At 38.3% G+C, this 21,422-nt stretch overlaps 1 protein-coding gene and 1 long non-coding RNA gene across 12 annotated transcripts in view; one reads left to right on the forward strand and one right to left on the reverse strand.

Moving 5' to 3' along the window:
* Nucleotides 1-6,408: 6,408 nt before the first annotated feature.
* On the reverse strand, nucleotides 6,409-14,899 carry LOC129047852 (uncharacterized). The gene is made up of 3 exons (XR_008509691.2): nucleotides 14,764-14,899; nucleotides 11,751-11,856; nucleotides 6,409-6,913 (listed from the first exon to the last, which is right to left on the reverse strand). It is a non-coding gene; the product is annotated as an uncharacterized LOC129047852 (long non-coding RNA).
* Nucleotides 11,852-21,422, forward strand: part of RFX3 (regulatory factor X3) — a 314,864-nt gene continuing 305,293 nt past the window's right edge. For 7 of the 11 annotated variants that reach the window (XM_054519992.2, XM_063714234.1, XM_054519993.2 and 4 more), the window contains exon 1: nucleotides 11,852-15,152. Coding sequence is in view for 1 of the 11 variants with exons in the window: in XM_054519985.2 (XP_054375960.1) it covers nucleotides 16,355-16,376 (22 nt within the window). In the remaining 10 variants the exon portion in view is untranslated. The other 4 variants (XM_054519989.2, XM_054519991.2, XM_054519990.2 and 1 more) reach the window with 4 other exon arrangements.

Consider the following 21,422-nt stretch of genomic DNA (forward strand, 5'->3'; position numbering starts at 1 on the left):
AGCTTCAAAAAATATGTTTGTCACCACCAGGCCTGCCCTAAAAGAGCTCCTGAAGGAAGCACTAAACATGGAAAGGAACAACCAGTACCAGCCACTGCAAAAACATGCCAAATTGTAAAGACCATCGAGGCTAGAAAGAAACTGCATCAACTAATGAGCAAAATAACCAGCTAACATCATAATGACAGGATCAAATTCACACATAACAATATTAACCTTAAATGTAAATGGGCTAAATGCTCCAATTAAAAGACACAGACTGGCAAATTGGATAAAGAGTCAAGACCCATCAGTGTGCTGTATTCAGGAAACCCATCTCATGTGCAGAGACACACATAGGCTCAAAACAAAGGGATGGAGGAAGATCTACCAAGCAAATGGAAAACAAAAAAAGGCAGGGGTTGCAATCCTAGTCTCTGATAAAACAGACTTTAAACCAACAAAGATCAAAAGAGATAAAGAAGGCCATTACATAATGGTAAAGGGAACAATTCAACAAGAGCTAAGTATCCTAAATATATATGCACCCAATACAGGAGCACCCAGATTCATAAAGCAAGTCCTTAGAGACCTACAAAGAAACTTAGACTCCCACACAGTAATAATGGGAGACTTTAACACCCCACTGTCAACATTAGACAGATCAATGAGACAGAAAGTTAACAAGGATATCCAGGAATTGAACTCAGCTCTGCATCAAGCAGACCTAATAGACATCTACAGAACTCTCCACCCCAAATCAACAGAATATACATTCTTCTCAGTACCACACATCACTTATTCCAAAATTGACCACATGGTTGGGAGTAAAGCACTCCTCAGCAAATATAAAAGAACAGAAATTATATCAAACTGTCTCTCAGACCACAGTGCAATCAAACTAGAACTCAGGATTGAGAAACTCACTCAAAACTGCTCAACTCCATGGAAACTGAACAACCTGCTCCTGAATGACTACTGGGTACATAACGAAATAAAGGCAGAAATAAAGATGTTCTTTGAAACCAATGAGAACAAAGACACAACATACCAGAATCTCTGGGACACATTCAAAGCAGTGTATAGAGGGAAATTTATAGCACTAAATGCCCACAAGAGAAAGCAGGAAACATCCAAAATTGACACCCTAACATCACAATTAAAAGAACTAGAGAAGCAAGAGCAAACACATTCAAAAGCTAGTAGAACGCAAGAAGTAACTAAGATCAAAGCAGAACTGAAGGAAATAGAGACACAAAAAACCCTTCAAAAATCAATGAATCCAGGAGCTGGTGTTTTGAAAAGATCAACAAAACTGATAGACCGCTAGCAAGACTAATAAAGAAGAAAAGAGAAGAATCAAACAGATGCAATAAAAAATGATAAAGGGGATATCATCACCGATCCCACAGAAATACAAACTACCATCAGAGAATACTATAAACACCTCTACCCAAATAAACTAGAAAATCTAAAAGAAATGGATAAATTCCTGGACACATACACCCTCCTAAGACTAAACCAGGAAGAAGCTGAATCTCTGAAATAGACCAATAACAGGCTCTGAGATTGAGGCAATAATTAATAGCTTACCAACCAAAAAAAGTCCAGGACCAGATGGATTCACAGCCGAATTCTACCAGAGGTACAAGGAGGAGCTGGTACCATTCCTTCTGAAACTCTGCCAATCAATAGAAAAAGAGGGAATCCTCCCTAACTCATTTTATGAGGCCAGCATCATCCTGATACCAAAGCCTGGCAGAGACACAACAAAGAAAGAGAATTTTGGACCAATATCCCTGATGAACATTGATGCAAAAATCCTCAATAAAATACCGGTAAACCGAATCCAGCAGTACATCAAAAAGCTTATCCACCATGATCAAGTGGGCTTCATCCCTGGGATGCAAGGCTGGTTCAACATACGCAAATCAATAAACGTAATCCAGCATATAAACAGAACCAAAGACCAAAACCACATGATCATCTCAATAGATGCAAAAAAGGCCTTTGACAAAATTCAACAGCCCTTCATGCTAAAAATTCTCAATAAATTAGGTATTGATGGGACGTATCTCAAAATAATAAGAGCTATCTATGACAAACCCACAGCCAGTATCATACTGAATGGGCAAAAATTGGAAGCATTCCCTGTGAAAACTGGCACAAGACAGGGATGCCCTCTCTCACCACTCCTATTCAACATAGTGTTGGAAGTTCTGGCCAGGGCAATCGGCCAGGAGAAAGAAATATAGGGTATTCAATTAGGAAAAGAGGAAGTCAAATTGTCCCTGTTTGCAGATGATATGATTGTATATCAGGAAAACCCCATTGTCTCAGCCCAAAATCTCCTTAAGCTGATAGGCAACTTCAGCAAAGTCTCAGGATACAAAATCAATGTGCAAAAATCACAAGCATTCTTATACACCAATAACAGACAAACAGAGAGCCAAATCATGAGTGAACTCCCATTCACAATTGCTTTAAAGAGAATAAAATACCTAGGAATCCAACTTAAGGGGACGTGAAGGACCTCTTCAAGGAGAACTACAACCACTGCTCAATGAAATAAAAGAGGATACAAACAAATGGAAGAACATTCCATGCTCATGGGTAGGAAGACTCAATATCGTGAAAATGGCTATACTGCCCAAGGTCATTTATAGATTCAATGCCATCCCCATCAAGCTACCAATGACTTTCTTCACAGAATTCGAAAAAACTACTTTAAAGTTCATATGGAACCAAAAAAGAGCCTGCATCGCCAAGTCAATCCTAAGCCAAAAGAACAAAGCTGGAGGCATCACGCTACCTGACTTCAAACTATACTACAAGGCTACAGTAACCAAAACAGCATGGTACTGGTACCAAAACAGAGATATAGACCAATGGAACAGAACAGAGCCCTCAGAAATAATGCTGCCTATCTACAACCATCTGATCTTTGACAAACCTGACAAAAACAAGCAATGGGGAAAGGATTCCCTATTTAATAAATGGTGCTGGGAAAACTGGCTAGCCATATGTAGAAAGCTGAAACTGGATCCCTTCCTTACACCTCATACAAAAATTAATTCAAGATGGATTAAAGACTTAAATGTTAGACCTAAAACCATAAAAGCCCTAGAAGAAAACCTAGGCAATACCATTCAGGACATAGGCCTGGGCAAGGACTTCATGTCTAAAACACCAAAAGCAATGGCAACAAAAGCCAAAATTGACAAATGAGATCTAATTAAACTAAAGAGCTTCTGCACAGCAAAAGACACCACCATCAGAGTGAACAGGCAACCTACAGAATGGGAGAAAATTTTTGCAATCTATCCATCTGACAAAGGGCTAATATCCAGAAGCTACAATGAACTCCAACAAATTTACAAGAAAAAAACCAACCATCCCATCAAAAAGTGGGCGAAGGATATGAACAGACACTTCTCAAAAGAAGACATTTATGCAGTGAAAAGACACATGAAAAAATGCTCATCATCACTGGCCATCAAAGAAATGCAAATCAAAACCACAATGAGATACCATCTCACATCAGTTAGAATGGCAATCATTAGGAAGTCAGGAAACAACAGGTGCTGGAGAGGACGTGGAGAAATAGGAACACTTTTACACTGTTGGTGGGATTGTAAACTAGTTCAATCATTGTGGAAGTCAGTGTGGCGATTCCTCAGGGATCTAGAACTAGAAATACCATTTGACCCAGCCATCCCATCACTGGGTATATACCCAAAGGATTATAAAACATGCTGCTATAAAGACACATGCACACGTATTTTTATTGCAGTACTATTCACAATAGCAAAGACTTGGAACCAACCCAAATGTCCAACAACAATAGATTGGATTAAGAAAATGTGGCACATATACACCATGGAATACTATGCAGCCATAAAAAATGATGAGTTCATGTCCTTTGTAGGGACATGGATGAAGCTGGAAACCATCATTCTCAGCAAACTATCGCAGGGACAAAAAACCAAACACTGCATGTTCTCACTCATAGGTGGGAATTGAACAATGAGAACACATGGACACAGGAAGGGGAACATCACACTCCGGGGACTGTTGTGGGGTGGGGGGAGGGGGAAGGGATAGCATTAGGAGATATACCTAATGTTAAATGACGAGTTAATGGGTGCAGCACACCAACATGGCACATGTATTCATATGTAACAAACCTGCACGTTGTGTACATGTACCCTAAAACTTAAAGTATAATAAAAAAAAGTAAAAAAATAAAAATAAAAAAATTACGTTTCTAAGATGCAAAAGGGTTGAGTGTAGGATTAGAGACAAGAGGCAGGCAGTTCAACATAGCAGTTAAGAGGGCAGACTCTGTAGTCAGAGTCTGTTAGTCTGGTTCAAGTCCCAACTTCAGCAAAAATGAGGTGTGTTGTCTAGCAAAAATTATTTAATCTGTTTCCTTATAGGGGATAATAATGGTAATCTACATATAGAATTGCTACAGGATTAAGCAAAATAATACATACAAACTGAGAACAGTACCTAGCACATAGAAAATGTTTGTATTAATTAGGATTAACTGTGAGACAGAAAACAAGATTGATGTTTCTTTTTCATGTAAACATAATGCAAAGCAGTATAGTAGCCTCACACTCATTAGGGTCTTAGTCTCCTACTCTGTTGCTCCATGTGCGTGGCTTGGTGGCATCCTTCTTCTAAACAATGGGATGGAGAAGGGGATGAAAATGAGAGGGTGAAAGGGTGAAGGACTTAAGTAAGCTGCCTCAAATTTTTTTTGAAGTGGCCCCGTGAACACTTAGTTGACGAGAGCTTAGTCATAAGACTCCATATAACTTTAAGGGAAACCAGGAAAGGAAGTCTTCAGGCTCAGCCCAAAACACGAATAATTCTGTTTTCATAAAAGAAGGAGAGCAGGTAATAATCTGTCAGAATGCTTCATAAATGTTGGTAATTATTGTTATTCTGTTACTTATATGGCTCCTAGATCAGTCTCCTGATCTGATAGTTCTTTACTCATGGGACTTCTTTTGTATGTGCCTCTCTACTCGAATCTGTCACTGAAATTTGCGTATTTATAAAACTGCTTATTAAAAAAAAGTCTTATCTTTTCCCCGTTCTAATGTTCTGCTCAGAGTAAGTCCAATACTGTCCTTTTCTTACATTTATACCTATACTCATAATCTTGATATATTATTTTCTAATTTATCTTATGCCTTTCTTCTTCAACTAGTCTGTTATGCACTGAATTGTGTCCCCTCCAAATTCATGTTGAAGTCCTAACCAGTAGTGCCTCAGATTGTATTTGGAGATAGCATATTTAAAGAAATAATTTAGTTAAAATGAGGTCATTAGGGTGAGCCCTAATCCAATATGACTGATGTTCTTCTAAGAAGATGAGATAGAACACAGACACACGGAGGAAAGACCATGTGGAGATACAGGGAGAAGATGGACATCTACAAGCCAGTGAGAAAGGCCTCAGAAGAGACCATCTCTTGGTGTCAAGCAGTGACACCTTGATCTCAGATTTCTAGTCTCTTGAAGTGTAAGAAAAATTTCTGTTCTTTAAGCACTCAGTCTGTAGTGTTTTGTTATGGCAACTCAAGCAAAATTTTTCAGTCTGTGAGTTTATTTAGTGTTATCAAAGTCCCAACAAGAAACAGATGATACACTAGAAAGAGGGCAATTTGATGAGAATTTAAGTACAAAGGGCCTATTTACCAAGATGTGGGTGTAGAGAAACTGAAAGAATGGTGCAGCAACCTAGAGAGCAGTGGAACTGTTACTACTCATAAGCCTAAAGAGGGGAAAGAGCCTTTATCAGAATTCTTAAGTCAATGGATACGGCTATCTTGAAGCAACTTTGCAAGGTAGGAGACAGGGTAATAAATAACCTGACTTTACTCTCCTCTCTCCACGTCTCCAATCTCCTGCCAGTGCTGCCCACTGATGGAAACCAACTGGCAGCCAGAAAGCAATGATGTGGTCAGAATGCATGAAGGTCAGCTTTCTAGAAAGGCGGGTAAAAAAAGAGTCAAGAGTGAATATGGAGACACAAATAGAACATAATCTGGCACAACAAGGAACTTAGACTTTAAGTTCTTTTGTATCTTTCACTCTTCCTTGTTCCTTATCCCCACGTGTCCATAATAACTAGTATAGCAGAGATAGCCGGTCCTCAATAAGTATTAGAAAATTGACCATGCTTGACATTTTCAAGTACTGTAAACATTTCCTCCACTGTATTTTTTAGAATATATCCTCTCTCACTCTTCCTAATTAGAGCCTTAACCCAAGTCTTAACCATATTTTACCTCTAGGACTAGTGCTTCCCTGTTTCTTTTGGCTCATTCTATGCAAACGAAAAAACAAACAAAAACCAATCAACCCATGAGACCACAATACTTAAAAAAAAAAAAGATCACAGTAATCATCTCAGTAGATTATGATAATGTTTCTTCCTTTTCTCACCTTTACATTGCTTCATTATAGTTGACATGAGATTAAGATTGTTTGTGGATATTCGAGGAACGTTCCGTCAACTTCCTTTCCAAAAGTTATTACAACTTCCAGCCTGTCTTACCTGTTTCTGGCAGGTAAGCATTGTATCTTTTGAAGTCTACAATAAACTTTCAGAATTTTGTTTCTTTTCCAAAGATGATTGTCAAATACAGAGGTATGGCTTTTTCAAGAGATGCTAACAACTTATGTTTTAATTGTACAACTAAGTTAACTTAAAAACAGTCTTATAGAAATTACTCTTATAATAGATACTTCCTTAATCTAGAACTTCCACCTAGATTAAGCTCCAGTGTAGATCCACTTATTATACATCATTCAGTTCTGCCACCTCTGCAGCTGGTTCCTTAGACGCTGATGGTTTCTGGCTTTTCCAGAAAGTCAGTGCTTTGTATTTCATTGTAGGGTCATTGAGTCAGTACTGCCTCAAAAGAAAATGATATGGATATTTTATGCAATTTTACTTATTTCATTTAAGGAGGAATTTAATCTTAAACTTATCCACTTTCAAAATGGGCATGTTTAACCCTATAAAAAATCTTTGTCATAGTTTTCTATAATCTTATTCACTTAACATTTCTTGTCTATTATCAATCTTCAAACAAATTAGTGTTTTTTCCTTTAAAGGTTGTTATTTCTGGGTGAAAAATGATGTAACATTTAACAAGTAGTCTATAACTACTGTGTCACACATTTGAAGTTACAAGTAAGATAACCCTATAAAGCAAATCCAACTGTCTTTATTTTTTCATAATGAAGTATATCAATTTTTAATGAAGGTTGTAGTGCCAAATTAGGGTACTGAGTTCAAGTACACTTAGGTAATCACCCTTTTATTAGTTTTTTCTGATCTTTGTGAAACTAGCACAAAGTTCACTATAATGATCTCAGTGGATCTATTAACTAATCCCTCCCTTTATAGGAAGAAGGAAAAAAAAGCCTAAGAAACAAATTGTTTTAAATTCACTTTTGCCACTATTATTTCAGGGCCATTTTATCCATCAATCACTATGCTTAGGATTTATGCGGTTCTCAAGGTCTTTTGAAAATGTTGGGGATCTAAAAAAAAAAAGGTGACTTCAAAATATGAAAAGTTGCAAATAAAAACTATGTAATTAATGTCTACAAAACATACCATTGTCATTTTTAAACTCAATTTTTAGTCATGTACATTTTATGTGATGTGGATGTATTTTAATGTGTTTAACATTATATGTGGTTGGAAGTCTTCAAACCAAGTCTTTAAAATGGCCTTAATCTTTAAATTTTTTCTTGAGACAGGGTCTTACTCTGTTACCGGGACCGGAGTGCAGTGGTGTGACCATGGCTCTGCATCCTTGAACTCCTGAGCTCAAGTAATCCTCCTGCCTCAGCCTTCCAAGTAGCTGGGACTAGACATGCACCACCATGCCTAGCTAATTTATTTTTTTATTTTTTTGTAGAGACAGGGTCTCTTTCTTGCCCAGGCTTGGCCTCCCAAAGTGCTGAGACTAAAAGTGTAAGGCATGGCACCTGGCCCTTAATCTCTTTCATGAGAGACAGTAGTACCACATAACATTTCAAACAGTACTTGCGGGCAAGTGTTTTAAACACCCCACTGTAAAATGCATATTTTTCTGTTCCCTGCCCTCAAAACAAAAATGTTAGTAAGCTAAAAAAATTTTTGGAAAAATATTGCATGCATATAAATTCTCTTTCAAAACAAACAAGGCGTCAAGAGGAAAATACATGTAATGTCAATCAGTAATCTTTATTTTTCTTCATTAGCGGTTGTGTCATACTGCTTAAAAAATTTTTTAAGGATGAAAAAAGTTCAGTCATATGCTGTAACAATTGATATACATATTCAAAAACAATTTAAATGAAGGTTTTATATATTATTGTGATATCAGTATGTGGGGCAGGTGAGATATATGATATGTTCCAGTGAGAAGATACTATTAGTATACTTCCAATAGGGAGAATGGCCCAACAGAACTTGGGAGATGTTTTCTCCAGACTACATATTACATTACAAGAAAAAAAAAAAGGTAGAGGAAGGGAGGAAGGGAAGGGGAGGGAGGAAATGGAGAGGGAGAGGGAGAGGAAGAGAGAGAGGCAGAGGGAGAGGGAAAGGTGGGGAGAGAGGGAGGGGGCAGAGAGAGAGGGAGGGGGAGAGAGAGAGAGAAAAAAAAATTTGGCAGTTAAAGAATTTGGATCAAATGAAATCATTTTTTATATATAATTGACAATAATTGAGAAAATACTTTTCAGCACATATTATTGACATGAATTGCTGATTCATTTATAAGAATTAATCTTTAACAGTTAAAGTTCATTGTCTTGTAAAAATCTACTTGGGGTTCACAAAGGTCTTAAAAAACACTGGTAGAAATATTTATTAACATTATGAAGGTACTTACTCCATCAAAAATTTTTCTTAATTTCACTGAAGTACTATATAAACACATATATTTAGTATTTTGAATCAATTCACCCGGTATTCCATCTCTTAAAATCCATTAAAATCAGAATTTTAGAATTGAGATCATTCAGGTCTTTTTATCCTTGACTTACAAACTTAGTTTTCTTCTACCTCCAAAAGGCTTGAGTCTGAAGTGTTACCTATGGAGCTTATTTGACTTTCTAAACCTAGTCACAGAGTTAGCACCAAAATCTCCCAAACACTCTTAAGTGTTACCTTAGAAGACGGCTGTATGATCGCCACCATGTTTAAGATACTTGATTCCAATAGAAAAAAAATTTTCTGTATTCATCTAGAGTTCACTTTAAGCCCTCAAAAGAAATTCCTTGTTTCTAGATGCATTCAGAATTATAAAGTAGCAGAACTCATTTTTTGGAGCGGAAAATCAATGCTATCTATTGTATGTCACACTTACATATTTGAAAATTTGCCAAGAATTTTACTATTTATCCTTTCTCCGCAGGGTTGAACAAAAATATTATGGAAAACATGGGCTAATTAGTAGATAATAGAGTAATAAAAATTATATTAATGATTTATAGGGTTTGGGGGCAGGTATTACTGGCATATAATACATATATAATGCATATTAATTATAATTTTGAAAAATGTAAACACCTGCATAAAACAAGTTCTAGACTAGAACTCTATAGTAGAACTTCTGAGATAATACAAGTGTTCTGTATTTGCACTGTCCAACTTAGTAGGCAGTAGCCACATGTGGCTATTGAACACTTAAAATGTAGCTAATGTGACTGTGGAACTGACTTTTAATTAATAGTTAGATTTTAATAGCTACATGTCATTAGTGCAGCTGAGACAGTGCAGAACATTTTCACCATCATACCATGTTCCCTCATAATCCTTTCCATTAAAATCCCAACCTACTGCCTCTGCCATAAGAAGATACTAAACATAGATTACTTTTTCCTGTTCTTAAATTTTATATAAATGGATTCATATGCTATGTACTCTGTGTCTGGCTTCTTTTGCTAAATGCAATGTTTTCGAGATTTATCCGTGTTGTATCAGCAGTCCTTTCCTTTGACTTACTCAATAGTACTCCATCGTATGACTGTATCACAATTTGTTTTACTCTTTTACTTTTTTAAGACAAGGTCTTGCTCTCACCCAGGCTGAAGTACAGTGGTGTGATCACGGCTCACTGCAACCTTGAACTCCTGGATTCATGCAATTCTCTTGCCTCAGCCTCCCAAGTAGCTGGGACTCCAGGCATGTGCCAACATGCTCAGCTAAGTTTTAATTTTTTTTTGTAAAGACAGAGTCTCACTATGTTGCTCAGGCTGGTCTCAAACTCCTAGCCTCAAATGATCCTCATGGCTTGGCCTCCCAGAGTGCTGGGATTACAGGTGTTAGTCATTGTGCTGGGCCCACAATTTGTCTTCCCATCTTCCTACTGATATACATTTGAATTGTTTCCAGACTATTTTTTTTTTTTTTTTTTGAGACGGAGTTTTGCTCTTGTTGCCTAGGCTGGAGTGCAATGGCGCGATCTCGGCCCACCGCAACCTCTGCCTCCGAGGTTCAAGCAATTCTCCTGCCTCAGCTTCTCAAGTAGCTGGGATTATAGGTATGCGCCACCACATCTGGCTAATTTTGTATTTTTAGTAGAGATGGGGTTTCTCCATGTTGGTCAGGCTGGTCTCGAACTCCCAACCTCAGGTGATCCACCCGCCTCGGCCTCCCAAAGTGTTGAGATTAAAAGCGTGAGCCACCACGCCCGGCCCCAGACTTTTTTTTTTAAAGCTGCATGTGTACATCAAAAGGTAATTTGGTGTTAAGCAAAGGTAGTCAACTTATGATTCTATTATCATCTTTCTGTGCTGGAGTAAAAATGTAATTCCAAGACGCACACATGCACACAAACGTGTGTACAGATAGCCACACACACTCTTCAGAACTGCTGAGTAATCGGCTGGTTTGTATTACTTAAAGAAAACACAGAAAGACAAATCTACCAGAAAAAATTATTGCACTGTTTTCAAAACCAAAACATACTTTAGGTGGGGATAGGTAGGCTTGAGGGTGCTCCAGAGAATGGTGGCAAATTATGTTCAGTTTTGAATTACCTTGGCCCCTATCACTCTCTATCATTTTAAAATAATTATCACATATCCACAGAATTTCAGATCTAGTAAAGGGAATTAGTAATCGAGTAATAAAATTATCCAGTATTCCACGTAAGTGCTCAATAAATACTGGTACAAACGAAACCATTCATTTTATATAAGAGAACCCAAGACTCTACATCTCTCTTTCAATTGAAGAAAATAGGATATAATCAAATGAAAAAATTTAAAACAAGTGTGATTTCTCTCATAAAAAGATTCACCACAAATTCAACAATAAGGTGCCACAGCATACATTACTTTTCAAAACTCTCATACTATTTTTCAGAAGCAAGCCTATCACATAGCAGTATTTTATCTTTTCATATGCATCCTTTCTTTTTTAAAGTATAATAATGAAATAACTTATTAGTCCTTGAATATGGAGTGGATATGAATAGGCAAAAACACTCTAATAGATAATACAGAAATGTACCACTGTGTTAAAGTAACTTAGGAAATACATAATCTATATATATCATCAGGGCTTCAGATTTTTCTTCAAGTAGTTCAGATACAAATGTGTTATTCCATGTCTCTTCCAATCATTTTGATTGGAGAGAAAAAAAAATCCAAGTTAAAACACAACATCCTAAATTAATAGATAATGTTGAACATTTTACATTCAGGAACTATGTCTGCCCCATTTTAGCTTGGTTACGTACCTTTTTTTATTGATCACACAGTGTGTTTTGCACTATAACAGGTGATAACTGTTAGAGTGGTCCAATACTGGGTCTTTTCTGTGACTTCTTAGCAAATAATTTATTTCTGAAACATACATGCAACATATGTGAAGATGCATCTATGCAGCTTTAAAAAATGGCTAAAAAAAATCCTACAAGCAATGACTATGGGTTAAAAGGTTTCTGGGTTCTTTTGTAACTAATTACAGTATTAAACAATACATGCATATAAAATCCGTATTTTCGATTCTATAGCTTGAACTGGTATCTTGGTTATTTGATTCAGTGTGGTGGTGTATTCGTACCTTTTCACACTGCTATAAAGAACTGCCTGAGACTGGGTAATTTATGAAGAAAAGAGGTTTAACTGACTCACAGTTCTGCAGGCTTAACAGGAAGCATGACTGGGAGGCCTCAGGGAAACTTACCATTATGGCGGAAGGCAAAGGGTACAAGGACTTTCTTCACATTGTGGCAGGTGAGAGAGGGGTAGTGGTAAATATTTTTAAACAAGCAGATCTCGTGAGAACTCACTCCTGAAACAGCACTAGTGGGATGCTGCTAAAACATCAGAAACTGCTCCCAGGATCCAATCATCTCCCACAGGGCCCCTCCTGCAACACTTGCGGATTACGATTTGACATGAGAGTTGGGTGGGGACACGAAGCCAAACCCTATCAGGCAGTAACACTGAACATTTCAAATATTAATCTCAGTATGGTTAGAATTGTATCATCATCAAGTATCCTAAAACATGGGAAAATATTCTAAATTCTAAATTTTCAAGAATTAACTTCAGGAAATTTATCTATTCCTAACTCTGGAAAAGACCGTATCTGTAAGGCAAAAAAAAAAAAAAAATTTAAGCAGCTTAAAACTGATTCCATAATGTCCTAGCACAAGGGTTGCACTTATTTTTTAATAGTCCCTCGAAGTACCTATTTATACTCTTGAGATACAGTTTTGCACAAGCTTCACTATGTGGTTTTCTTGCCTGCAGATTAAGAGCAGTAAATTAAAAGGGCGGGGAGGATAATAGAACTATGTTCACTGACAGGAATAAAAAGCAACAGCTGACAATGAAAGACTGGACAGGCAAACTATAACAGACAATGGAATTTAAAAAACAAAGCTATTCAGAGAGCTGTGTAGTGTGAGCATACAGCCCTACACACCATTATAGGAATGAGGACTTTATCAGTAAATATAATAAAGTGAATATTCATAATGACTACCAGTTTTCATAAAGCTGGAATGTATACCTCATTTCCCATCTGTATGTCAAATGGGACCCACATTGGTCACCACACAATCATTTGTCTGACTAGAAGCCCTTACTACCACAGTGGGTCAGGAAACCTTTTAGCTTTAGCACTAGGCTCACCACTGTTCACTACTGCAACACATTATTATTGTAAGAACATCTCTAAGTCATGAGATTATCAAAGGCAACAATATTACTTTTAAAAACGTACCCAAAGTAGCTGTTTCCTAAAACACGGTAACCTTGTATTCTGTGGCACGCAGCCATAAACTAAAACCACCGACTTTTAGGACTCTCGGCCTGTTTTTCCTCAAATGCGACTATTACCTAACACTGGTGGTGTTGGGATTACATGAGATAATGTATGTAAAACACTTAGCACCAGTTCTGGGACACAGAATGAGCTCAGTATTATTTTAGCGCTGGTGAACTCATGCCGGCCCAAATCCCTTATTTGCAGGTGCAAAAATTAAGCTTCAAGAGGAGAACTGACTTCCTAAGGCTCTACTTCTACTGTCATTGTCTTGGATAAGCAGCTTAGTGGCAAATGTTGGGAGATTTTGGGTATTGGCAGGGCCTGGGGGCATGTGCCTGCTGGACTCGAGTCTGCAGAGAATTGGAGTCTGTTTGAACCATGAGGCATTACAGGCTGTGCCTTATCAACGGGTGTTTGAGATGGCAGGTTGTGTTAACAACATTCAACACAGACGGAAGCCATTCGTCTATCTCAATTCAGCCACAAACAGCAAGACCCTCAGCTACAGTAGGCTGAGTAACTGGGGATGAGGGCACGGCAGGTAACAGGATCCGGGCTTGAGCTCAAGTCCCCGTTCGGTCTTTAAAGAGTGATGAGCGCTTAAGGGCTGAAACTAACAGAACTAGAAACTAACAGGATGGTAGCGCAGGCAGGTCTAAGTTACCCCGCCCCTCTACGCCTTCCGTCGAGGGGAACCGCCAAATGCGTTTTCTCAGCCTCCGGGCACGGCAATTTCTTGCTCTCTACAGGCACTTACTCCCAGCCCTGTAGACAGGGAGTGATGACCTCGCCTTTTCGTTCTGGAGTGAGGGCCGGACACGCTTGGACCTCACCTCTCCGCGCCACGCTGCGGCGGGACCGCGGGAGGCCGACTCGCGCCCACGCACAACCCACGCTCGCCTTCTCTAAGATGGCGGCAGAGGCAGCTCGCTCACGCCCCGCCGCCCGCGCTCCTCCAAGTCGTGCCCTCAGGAGGTGGGAGCGGGTCAGAGCGCGGAAAGCAGGAGGGCGAGAGTGACGCGGACCCTCCAGTCTAGCGCAGGCCGCGGAGCCCTGAAGCGTTCAGGAAAAGGAAAAGCCAGGAGGCGGACGCTACCAGGAACACCGCCGCCGCCTCAGAAACTAAAAAGCGGCGGCGCATCCGGGCCCCTCTGCCCGCCACGCCCCGGAAGTAACGTATCGGGGAGGGGCGGGGGCTGCTCTTCAAAGTGGATTCTTCCTCGCCATAGCTCGTCTCTCCACAAAGTGCCTGGAATCACCTTCGCCACCCCCTCCCCCGGGTTAGCCGTTACTCCCTCGTGGCTCCGGGACGTCTCTGTACAAAGCTGGCTGCTGGGACAGGCAGCCCTCGTTTCACAGATAGTACCCCTCGCACCACGACTCTAAATTCTCCTGGGCTTCGCCAGCGCGTGTAGTAACGTCCCTCCGAGAGGACTCTTGGTGACCTCAGCCCCAGCCAAGCATAGGCGCACCTCTTCAGAGTCCTGCGGTGGAATCCCGGCCTCGTGCCCCGTCACCCCGCCACCCCACCCGGGTTTGGGGGCCGTCAGTCACAGCGCTGCGCCCTCCCCTTCCGGCGGCTTGGCCCGGCCCGCCTCCTCCCCTCTTCCCTCCCCCACCCCTCCCCGTGCGAGTGTCTCCCTCTCCCTCTCGCTCTCTCTCTCTCTCCCTCTCTCTCTCTTTTGTGAGTTATAGCAACCGTTGCCTTGTGAATCAAGCGCCATAGTCACCGTAGTCCTGGCGACTGTTACCCATCAACAACAACTACTCCTCTCCTCCTCCTCCTCCTCTTCCTCCTCCTCCTCCCCACCACCACCATCTCCATCACCCACCAACAACACCACAATAATCCACAGCCAAGGTGAATATTCTTCGGTCTCTACATGTGTGTGGGAGCGTGTGGCTGCGTGTGAACGCGTGTGTCCGTGCGTGTGTGTGTTCGTGTGTGCGAGCCGAGTGTGGCTGTGCTGGGGTCTCACTCCTGACACGGGGGCTGCCGCTGCGGCGCCGCCGCCGAGGGGCTCTGTTCCCCGGGCTTGTTTACAATGGACCCTGCGCGCCGCGGCTGGGTCGGGGGTGTGGGCGCCGCGCTGCCCGCCGGCCCCGGCCCTGCGCCGGCCGCACTTCAGGGATGGAGCGGGAGCTTGGGGGGCTGCGAGCCGAGCGGGAGAGGGAGCCACAGTTTTCCGATGCGGATGCTGGATCTTTCCCTTAGGTCTGGTCTGAGGAGGAGGGTCAGGTGAAGAGATAAGAATTTGTTCTTTCTTTAATTTTCTTCTTTTCCAACGCTGCTGTTTCCTGCTTCTTTCAAAGCCGAAATAGACAACAATGTGCGGGGGGTGACCCAAGAGGTGGTGTTTTGTTGTTGTTGTTGTTCACTTGTGGGCCTTGTTATGGGTTTTGTTATTTTTATCCTCATACGTTGGTGAACTTTTCCTACCGCCCATTCCCTTCATTTTTTGCCCCTCTTTGCCTGGTGCTGAATGGGCTGCTCTTCTTTCACCATCATCAGCTTCACGGTTTTCTTTTTTCTTTTTAAAACTGTATTTTCTTTGTGCGGCAAACAGTCTTAATATCCATTCAGCACTCTTCCCTCCCCCTCTTTCTCCCCCCCCACACCCCTTGCACACACATTGAAACCTGGGGCCTCTTCGTTGGGCTCTCTTTGCTGTACTAGGAAAGATGTTTTTCTTTTTTAAAGTCTGTCTCCTCTCTCTTCTTTGGTGTGTGTGTGTGTGTGCTTGTGATTTAAACCGGATGCAGGGCATCTGTGATACTTGGGTTAGTAGTTATTGACAGTGCTTTATCCTTCATGTGGAGGTGGGAGGGGTAGTAGTGAGGTTCCGTTTCACTTTGATGATCCTCCTTCCCCGCAGTAGAGTGTTAACAATTTTCATTGTGATTATGAGACTTTGTGATGAACAGGGAAGGGACACAAGGAAGCTTTGTGAGAACTCAGTTCACAGTGTTATTTGTGACAGTTATGGTACTTTAAGAGTTTTTTTTTTTATCTTCTCATTTTCCTTTGAGAGTTGAAATTGAAGTCAAGTTCATAAAGAATGTATGAAGCTTCTCAACTTGAAACGTGTGTATATTTCACTTTCTTTCTGGTTAAGATCTAGGCATGTGTGTACTTAACATATTCTTTTTATTTACTTTTTGATTTTCTTTGGACAGTGACTTGAACCTGCTCAGGAGAGAGAACTTTTTCCTTTTTAAGTATTTCTTTTAAAAATTATTTTTCTCTGTAGATTTGAATACTTATTAGTCCTTATATAGTAGGTTCTTGGTTAGCGTTAACCCAATTTTACAGATCCCCTAAATTTGTTCATTTTTTTCAGCTTGACTTTTAGTTAATAGATTTATTAGTTAATAGATTTATCAGTAGAGTTTTGATAATGAATGTGTGCTAAAACAAATATAATGTACTATTGTAGTTGCACATATTGAAGTTTTTAATTTACAGTTTTAAAATGCTTATTCAAATAGTCTTCTTTCTAACAGCAAACATATATTGATTTAACTGACACAGCAGCTTGTGAATAATGTGACAGTACTAATTATTCTTGAGATTGTCAATGAGCAGGGTGGGTAATTATAATGCTATTAAGGCTAATATTTTGTAAAATAAGAGTTGGGATTTTAAAAAAACTTTTTCAATTCATTTCCTTGTGATTGCTGTTTTAAATGAAGACGATATTTTGTTCTGAAAGAAGTCTTTCTCGGACCACTCAGATTTGTTTATAATTATTCCTCCTCTCCCCAAACTGGGTTCCATGCAAATCTCTAATACTAACTTGTATTTTTTTTTCTGTTCAGATGAGTGTCAAATGCCTGAACACTTTTGGATGGTGAAGCTCCTGGGTCCTATAAACTCTCTCTGAAGTTAATAGGAGTTTTGCTGTCTTGGGACAGTTTCAGACCTTATGCCATTTACATAATAGGTTTTCAGTTAAGTAAATTATATACTATAATGTTATGGTTTAATATTTTATTTACAGTGTCTGAGAACTTTTTTTGAGGCATTTCACTCATGTATAGCTCAGGTTTTCTGTGATTTAGATTTTCATTCACAAGTTGATTTGAGAGCAGAACTTAAATTGAATTTCATTACTTTTCCATTTTTTGAAGCATATATGTGGGATAAAATTGCTATTAGAGCTGCTGTGGAATTGATTAAATAATCAGAAACACTGAGAAATGGTAAATTTAAAAATTAAACACAAGGGTAGATACTTAGCAGTTACTTTATTCTTAATATTTTTCCTAGAAGGGACTATGTTACGTATTGATACTCTCTTGTATTTTCAGTTTTTATACTAATAGAAATTTGTAAAAGTGATCATGCTTCGAAACTAAAACTATTAAACAGAAGTCACTTGTAACTTGTTTTGAATAGTTAAATATCTGTGATTCAATGTATGTCATAATGCCTAACTCAGTCATTTTGGTGTGTTTTGCCTGTGAATTATATTAAATGGTGTAGGCATCATACATATACACATATATGGCAAACTAATGAATTTCTAGAAGTTTTGCATCGTTTCACAATGTTTTCATTAAATGTTGTAGTGATGCTTAGTTTTTTTTGTATTATTCCTCCAGTACTCAAATAGTCTTGTACTCTACTTTGGTACTCAAATAAAAGGTTATAGTTTATAAGCTTACTGTGCTTTAACCTGGAACAGTTTATTTTACCCTAAACAATTTATTATGGTTAATTTTTTTACCATTAAAAATAGCAATTAAAAAATGAATGAATCTTAAAGGCAAGTTGGATTTTACGTATCGTTTAAATGATAATGTATGTTACTTTTTGGTAACATTTTTCATTTCTTGAGAAAGTTGATATTGTGTTGGTATTCTCTAGCTGAAGAAATTAGCAGGTAGAATATAATGATTTTTGGTTTTCAGATTTTAAAGTCTGTGTGTGTGTGTGTGTTTGTGTGTTTGTGTTTAAATGGGTGGGCATAGCAGCAATGTGTGGCAGAAGTTAAACACACGCACACACACACACACACACACACACACGCACACACACTTTTCCAGAACAGTAATAGGAATATTACTTTGTTCTTAGTATCCATAGTGAGAATGTGTTACAAGAAATGAGAATAGGGAAGAAGTAAACTTTAACATTTTGGAGAGGCTCCTGGTTATTTTGTTTTAATGCTGAACCTTTGGCTAAAAATCCTCTATTTGAGCTCAGTTACTTTAAAAACAGTTTTCATAACTGAGTAATTTGCCTTTAACTCTTTGGTATATATTCCCAGTGGCCATCACAAAGTATGTTTTAAATTCCTCTCTATTCACGGATACATAGTGTTCCCATATTTTGGAAATCCAAGATTAAGTGGATTTGACTAAATCTGGCTTGTTAGGGACAGATGGCTGCTTTAAACAGGTGTCACTTTCATTTTTTACTGCAATGTGTTGGGACTTCCAGTGGTTGACAAAAGGGCTGTCTAAAGCAGGTGGCATCCTTTGCTTTTGTTGTTAGTAAAATCTACTTGTAGAGTTATTTTCCTAGGAAAAGTTTGTTTTTTTTTTTAAATAAAGTAAAAGTTTTGTACTACTCAAGATTCATAATTTAACATAACTTTTATTTCTGAATATTCTATTTTTAAGTGGTAGAACTTGCAGATTCTTTCACAAAACAGTTATCAATTCTTATAAATAATGGTGAATTCCCTTTGAATCCAGAAAAAGTACACAGGAACATTTTACACACCCAAGTCAAACCCCAAGGCCAATTTGAATAAAGTGAAATTTGGTTAACATGACAAGTTAACTTTTGTCATCCTTTACTGAAATAATTTTTTGACAGCATTTTTTATATGTTGGAAATAGGTGTTGTTTTTGTTGGTTAAATATTTTCAAACTAAGACGTTTCCTGACTTCATTTACTGCTATAAAGTTTATAGTGATCTTTTAAAATGATAATATATTTAAGTATTAATGTTCAAAAATATGTACTGCAGTAAATAAAAAAACTATTAGCCTATTGATTTCTAAGGTTCACTTTTACTCTATAATTCTGTCCTTTTCTGTAGGAATTTTATATTTCTTATAACAGATGCACCAGAGGGTGCTGTGCTGTTCGCAACATGAGATTATTATCACTAAGAATGTGAACTCACTAGAACTTTTATTTAAAGAAAAAATTTTTAATTATATATGCATTGAAGCATATAATAGGCTTATTTTTATGGAGTTTAACATACTATCTTAATTGGCACTTTTACATCAGAACCTAACTTCGTGTACTAATACATATTACCGTAACATATAACAATATAAAGATTGATATCTTTGGCACTGTCTGGCATTAGTCCTATAGGCATATATGTTGATTATCTTATGTAGATATTTTAATCTTTATTTCAAAACTTAGGTTACCCTGAGAATCATACTATTTGGCGATATGTGGCTTTATACTTCTTAAATTTCATATGGTTAGCACATATCAATAATTGTCCGTTCTTATAACACTTTTACATGGCGTAATTAGTGATATGCTTTTTATTGTATAATCTTTAAAAAAACTGCACTGGAAAAATAAATGGCAATAGTGGTTATCAGGCTAATTCGTAATAAAATAGTATTAACATTATCTAGATAATTCTGGCTGGGTGTATTGGTTCACGTTTATAATCCCAGCACTTTGGGACTGAGGCAGAAGGATCACCTGAGGCTATGAGTTCAAGAGCAGCCTGGGCAACATAGCAAGATTTCATTTCTGTAAAAAAAGTAAAATAAAATTAGCCAGGCTGGCTGGTGCGTGCCTGTAGTCCAAGCTACTCAGGAGGCTGAGGTGAGAGAATTTTATAGCCCAAGAGTTTAAGGTTACAGTGGGCTATGATCATGCCACTGCACTTTAGCCTGGGTGACAGAGCAAGATCCTGTCTCAAAACACCAAAAACAGAAACGAATCCAATCCCTACTTCATGCTGTTGGAATAGGCTGATTTGATTGTTTAATTTGGCTTATTATCTGAAAACTTTTTGGTTCCCTGCCCTACTGTGTGCCATATACTTTTAAACTGGGAGTGATCTTATATTGCTTTTTGTATTTTATTTGTTCAGTGAGAGATTTTCAGGAGAATACTGAATCCAATCTTGGGCTACTTCTAGTATCATCGACTCTTTTTCACAGCAGTATATGCTCTAAAAGACATACTGAAACAGTGATATCTTTCTTAAGTAAGCTTAGAAAGATACAGTTACAGCATATAAACTTTTTAATCTTGATAATGGATTTATCTGTACTATTCCACATTTTACTATAATTAGTTAATTGTGATATTTTTATAAAGTAACCTTACAAGGCATAGTAGTTCATGTGTGTTGGACTGCCTCAAAGAATCCAAAACATTTAATAAAGTAACACTATGTTTAAATACTGGTCTTGCTAAAATAGGTTAGGCATTTTTCTTTAAAAATATAGTCCTACAGTTTACTAGTTTTTGCCACTAAGATTTTTCCTTTTTTGAAACAGGGTTTTGCTCTGTCACTGAGGCTGGAGTGCAGTGGCATAGTCATAGCTCACTGCAGCCTCAATCACCTGGGCTCAAGTGGTCCTCCTGCCTCAGCCTCCTGAGTAGCTAGGACTACAGGCTGTTGCCATCATTTTAAAATTTAAAACATTTCAATTTTTTTTTTTTTTTTTGTAGAGACAGGGTCTTGCTACATTGCCCAGGCTAGATTTTTGAAAGTGTACTTTATAACAAGTTGTATTGCTTAAAAATCTTTATATTTATAGTTTTTATTTCATATCAAATGCAGAGTGTTCTTAGTGAAAACAAATCAGTTAAAAATGGAAACGTATTTAGAGTATCAATAAATAGGTATAAATAGGTTTTGTTCTTTAAATATATGGATAGAATAAGTATACTGGTGAATAACAGGCTTTGGAGTCAGATTTCAGATAATCTCATTAATTGTGTGACTTTGGACAAGTTATTACCTTCACTTAACCTCAGTTTTCTCATTTGAAAAATAGGATCAATCTTGCCTGCCTTATGGGGTTTTGTGAGGATTAAAGGAGATAATTTATGTAATGTACTTTGCTCAGTATTTGACACAATATTTGTTCAATACGTGTTGGCTTTATTATTAGGGAAGGCTGAGAA

The sequence above is a fragment of the Pongo abelii genome, chromosome 13 (genome assembly GCF_028885655.2).
Source record: "Pongo abelii isolate AG06213 chromosome 13, NHGRI_mPonAbe1-v2.0_pri, whole genome shotgun sequence".
NCBI lineage: Eukaryota > Metazoa > Chordata > Mammalia > Primates > Hominidae > Pongo > Pongo abelii.